We start from the raw sequence: 5,723 nt of genomic DNA, 5'->3' as shown, positions 1-5,723 counted from the left end.
CTTGACATCAGTAGGGGTGACACCTTTACCAGTTTTGGGAACGCCGTTCTTGACGACATACCAGAGGTCGACATCAATGGCTTCAAAATGCATGCGCATCTTATTCTTCCAGTAGGGATATTCAGTTCCATCGAACATGGGGCAAGCAGCGGAGACTTTGATTATCCCTGCAGTCGACATAGCTAAACTCCAGGTGGTTAAACCGAATCACACAGAACAAGGGAGTACCTTGCTCTGATTCCAATTGAAAGTGCTAGTTATCGACTAGAGGGGGGGGGTGAATAGGCGATTTTTATCAAAGTCTTCAAAACATGGAAGTTTCGAGCACAAGCAATAGAAATGACCTAATTGATATGCAGCGGAAGATAAACTACAACAAGCAAGCCATAGTCAAGTTTGCAATTATGTGAACGTACAAGGACTAATAGCAGCTAGGTAGTTAGGATCAGGATGAAAGATAGTATGAAGCCAATCAACGATAGTAGTCAAGCAATGAAGTCAAACAGATAAGACAAATAGGCAATGACTTCACAAAGACAAACTCAAAGTAAAGGGAGGGCAAAGATAGAACCAGTCACTTGTTGAAGACACATGATTTGTTGGACCAGTTCTAGTTGCTGTGACAACTGTACGTCTGGTTAGGGAGGCTGAGATTCAACTCAGAAGACCGCGTCTTCACCTTATTCCCCTTGAGCTAAGGACACACAGTCCTCGCCCAATCACTCTGGTAAGTCTTCAAGGTAGACTTCTGAACCTTCACAGACTTTGTTCACCGGCGATCCACAATGACTCTTGGATGCTCAGAACGCGACGCCTAACCGGCTGGAGGATACACAGTCCTCAAGTGTAATAAGTCTTCAGGTCACTCAGACAGAAAGACTTCAGTGATGCCTAACACTCTTTGGCTCTGGGTGTCTGGGCTTTGTCCTCGCAAGGATTTCTCTCTCAAAGTCTTCGAGGTGGGTTTCTCTCAAAACGACAAAAGACGTAAACTAACTCTGAGCAGCCGCCAATTTATGGTGTAGGGGGTGGGCTATTTATAGCCACAAGGCAACCCGACCTGATATGTCCAAAATGACCCTGGGTCACTAAGGAACTGACACGTGTTCCAACGGTCAGATTTCAAACACACACGGCAACTTTACTTGGGCTACAAGCAAAGCTGACTCATCCAGCTCTGGATAAGATTTGCTCTCATTGTTTTTGCTCGAAGACATAGGATTTGGCTTGAGCATCACTTCAGTCACTCTGACTTTGTTCACTTTGATCCCACTTAACAGTACGGTGGTTCCTATGACTCAACAAAGAAGAAAAGGGAACAACGAAACAACACAGTCTTCGCGCTCCATAGTCTTCACTCATTGTCTTCTCATGTCATAGTCTTCAATGTGAATATCTTCACATACCACCATTGTCTTCAATGTCTTTATACATTTTTAGGGGTCATCTCCGGTAGGTAAACCGAATCAATGAGGGACACTACCGGCGTTATCCTGCAATTCTCACAAACGCATTAGTCCCTCAACCAACTTTGTCGTCAATACTCCAAAACCAACTAGGGGTGGCACTAGATGCACTTACAATTTCCTTTTTTTCTCTTTTGAAAATCAAAACGAAAAAAACGTTGAATTTCTCAATCATTTTTTGAAAACATGAATGTTTTTAAAATAGAGAACAAATATGAAAACACAAACAATTTTTTAAAGCACGAACTTTTTTTGAATTTTGAGAACAAATTTTAAACCAAAGCATAATTTTGAAAAATTCTGAACAAATTTGGGACCACGAACAAATTTTTAAAGCACGATTTTTTTGAATCTTAAGAAGAAAATTTTGAAAATGAGAACCATTTAAAAGAACCCCGAACAAATTTGGAAACGTGAACAATTATTTAAAAGCACGAACATTTTTTGAATCTTATGAACAAACTTTGAAAATGAGAACCTTTTAAAGAAAATCCTGAACAAATTCATAAACATGAACAATTTTTGAAAATACGAACATTGTATGAATTTTGAGAACAAATTTCGAAAAACAAGAACATTTTTTGAAAATCCAGAACAATTTTTGAAAACCCAGAACTTTTTTTGCAAATCCACAAAAAGTTTCTGAAAAGCAAAAACATTTTTTGAATTTGGGGAACAATTTTTGAAAATACCTAACATTGTTGAAAATCCAGAACATTTTTTGAAAATCCGGAACATTTTTCAGAAAAAAGCAAAAACATTCCGAGAAACTATTTCTTTCGTGGACAGGGTGTGGCCCCCCTGACGCTATTTCTTTCGCCAGTATTTTTTATTAATTCTGAAAAGTTGCTCCGTGGATTTTCAGGTCATTCCGAGAACTTTTATTTCTGCACAAAAATAACACCATGGCAGTTCTACTGAAAACAGCGTCAGTCCGGGCTAGTTCCATTCATATCATGCAAGTTAGAGTTTAAAATAAGGGCAAAAGTGTTTGAAAAAGTAGATACCACAGAGACGTATCAATGTGGATCCCGAGTAGCTTCTCGAAATTCTACCGCCTGGCAAGCTCCATAGTGGGATTGTGGGAAGGGATAGAAGGATGGCTTGGCTGGGATTTGGGGCCATCTCCTGGGCTCTATGGACTACTAGAAACAAAGCCTTGATAGAGGGGCAATTCATTCCTCACCAGACTGGCCTTCTATACAAAAATGATGTCTTTCTTGTAGCTGTGAAAATTTCTGGCAAGAACTATGGACATAGGGCGTGTGGAGGACCTGTCAAACAAGGTGCGAGCAAAGTGCACTGATCTACGAAGAGGGCATCGTAGCGAGAATACTGGCCGGGGGGCGCCCAAGCTACCTTGATATCTACTTTCGCCATCTTCGGCGCCTAGTCTAGGTTTCGTGCTGCGCCGCGTTTCAAGGCCATGGCCATGTATCCCATTTCCTTTTCTTTGTGTCGCTCTAAGTACTTGCTGGACTCCTAACTTGTAAGGGCCTCATTCTAAGGCAGGGTAGATGCCTCCGTTCTAAAACAAATATTACAGCACCAGGTGTGGCACTGGTAGAGTGTAGTTTTTTTTTTGACGGGTTCATGTCGGTAGAGTGGAGTAGTTAGTGCACATGAAAAATGTGTAGTTCATACACATGAAAAAAATTGAAAAACAGTTTGCCCGGCAACAGAGGTGCAGCAGCAACAGAAACAAAAGATAAGCATGTGCATGTCATATTAATGAAAATATATTTGGATGGCAGTAGCATTATTGACTTTTGTGCGGATGAACATCAGCCAAGAGATACACGGTAGTCAATTCGTCTTCCAATTGAGGGCTGGAGGCTAGACCATTATCACTGATTCCTGGTTATGTTAGCATGATGCAGCAGCTGTACAGATGTGAACAGTTACTGGTACCAATCTCTGCATAGATTAATAAGCAACAAGGCACTCTTCCACAAGTATTTAACACTATGTGTTTCCTAACGCATTTTTTGTGAATAACCCCATAGCTCTAGACATCTCCATCCACTTATATGGCCTAGTTGCACGCGACTGTGATTCTACTAAATGGCATTCTGGTCCCATAATTATGATCGGCTTGGTATGTGTGATCTTCAACGTCTGGGTGATAATACGGGACCCGGTGACGTGGGAGAGGCCCGACAAGTTCGTGCCAGAGAGGTTCCTGGGCATGGCCGATGCGGACCAGGCGGTGGACTTCCGGGGCAAGGCGTTCGAGTTCATCCCGTTCGGGTCCGGCCGGAGGCTGTGCCCCGGCGTGCCGATGGCGGAGCGCGTCGTGCCGTTCATCCTGGCCTGTCTGCTGCGCGCGTTCGAGTGGCGGCTGCCGGACGGCGTGTCGGCGGAGGAGCTGGACGTGAGCGAGAGGTTCACCACCGCCAACGTGATGGCTGTCCCCCTCAAGGTCGTGCCCGTCGTGGTCACCTAATCAATGGACGTCACAACGTGGAAGTACACGTCGCAGTCTTTTTCGCCAAGATTTCGATCGTGATTGGATTACTCATCTGTCTTGTGTACATGTCAACATAACACACCATCTTAATTATTCTTGTTTTTTTTTTGAAAAGAATCTTATTCTTATCTTCTTGTGGGATAAGATTATCACTCGCATTTGCCATTTCTCAGGTGGGTGTCTGAAATTTCTTTTCATGCCGCTCACTTTTTATCTTCTTCCTTGCCTCTTGGACGGACCTTACCGGAGAAGAACTAGCCCCATCTATCTTGGGGGGTGGGGGGGATCAGGGGATCGTCGGAGGTTTTCATTGGTGGTGTTGGGCTTATAGGGAGGTAGCGCCCACCAGCCGCGGATGGTGGAGGCCGGCGGTTAGGGCGGGGTACGCTAGGGGTGTTTGGGAGAAGGAAGAAGATGAACAATAGCACGATCTATTTTGAGTGGTTGGATGAAGATATTGCGGCCATATAAAAAGTGACCGGTGTAACTATTTTTTTAGGTACCTGACAGACAGTGGCTTCCATTATCATTAGTAATGTAGTTATTTGTAGTCAAATTCTTCATCTGTCCATGAAGCATAGCGTGACGATGGTTCTTTTCGTACCGCAAGTCCTCCTTTGATGGTAGGAATAGAAAAATTATCGAAAGTAATATGATATGCATATCTCACAAGATAAGGTGTTTTTTCATTGTATTTGTTTTTTTTTTCTTTTACGGAACATAGTAAAGGCGTACCCTTATGAATGCACGCATACATGTATATCCTATTCCTAAGTTTATGACTTAAACCCGAGTGAATATGTTCCACCACAAAAGGCTGGCAATGTAGGCTACACTCAGTTTGGGTCTAAGCTAATATTTCTTTTCCTTTGATGCATGAAGGATATGATCTTGTATACGAATAGGATTTTATTCATGCAAATTGAAGGGCTTTAACGAAAAAAATCTACAAAGCCTATCAAGTATGATTCCTATAAAATTGATATATACCATAGAAGGCCTAAAATGGCTACCTGAACCCACACATCTCTTCTTCTTTTTTGAGTAAAAGACATCATTTCCCGCAAAAAAGAGAGTAAAAGCCATCATGACGGATTATATTAACTGGAAAAACCATACAATGTTTGAAATTACATCAAGCAAAAAACTAGGAGGTTTTTTTGGCCACAAAGTGGTAGTAGAGCCCTCTGTTCTAATCACAAGCAAATCCGCGGTCATATTTGCTTCATTGGACAATAACAAAAGGAGATAAAATCAAAACTACGATTGAACGAGCATTCTTCGAAGATTGCTGCCGTTCGACTTCATCGTTCATTACCTCAACAACATCCATGCAGTCTGCTTTAACCATCTGTTTGTTGCAACTAAGTGGTCTCGTTAGGAGTAAGCACTATCCCGGAGAGTGCACTATTCCATTATATATGCGTCTTTAGCAAAAGGGATCCCACTTCAAGCCGCTGTCACAAAGTTGCCACGATCGTAGGGCCACATCTCTTCTTTCATTGAGGACTCACAAAGTTTCGGGAGGCTTCTAGGAGGTTCCAACCGGTCTTTTACGGTTTTGGGAAAACCAGGTATTTTTGTTTTTTGTTTTTTATTTTTCTGTTCCTTTTAGTTTCCTTTTTCCTTTTCCGATTTTAAATAAATTCTAAAAATTCATAAATTATTGATTTTGATTCTTTTTTTCTGTTTTGTTTCTTTTTTCTGTTTTCTTTATTTTATTATTTCTTTTTTCAAGTTGAACTTTCCTTTTAACATTTTTCTAAAATTTCAACACTTCTTCAGAT

At 41.7% G+C, this 5,723-nt stretch overlaps 1 protein-coding gene across 1 annotated transcript; it reads left to right on the top strand.

Moving 5' to 3' along the window:
• Positions 1-3,340: 3,340 nt before the first annotated feature.
• Positions 3,341-4,030, top strand: LOC119283974 (cytochrome P450 76M5-like). The gene is made up of 2 exons (XM_037563305.1): positions 3,341-3,359; positions 3,473-4,030. The coding sequence occupies exons 1-2, from the start codon at positions 3,341-3,343 to the stop codon at positions 3,910-3,912; spliced, it is 459 nt and encodes a 152-aa protein (XP_037419202.1). The 3' UTR covers positions 3,913-4,030.
• The last annotated feature ends 1,693 nt before the right edge of the window (positions 4,031-5,723 follow it).

This window comes from Triticum dicoccoides, chromosome 4A (genome assembly GCF_002162155.2).
Source record: "Triticum dicoccoides isolate Atlit2015 ecotype Zavitan chromosome 4A, WEW_v2.0, whole genome shotgun sequence".
Classification (NCBI taxonomy): Eukaryota; Viridiplantae; Streptophyta; class Magnoliopsida; order Poales; family Poaceae; genus Triticum; species Triticum dicoccoides.
This window is presented reverse-complemented; position numbering and strand designations above follow the sequence as displayed.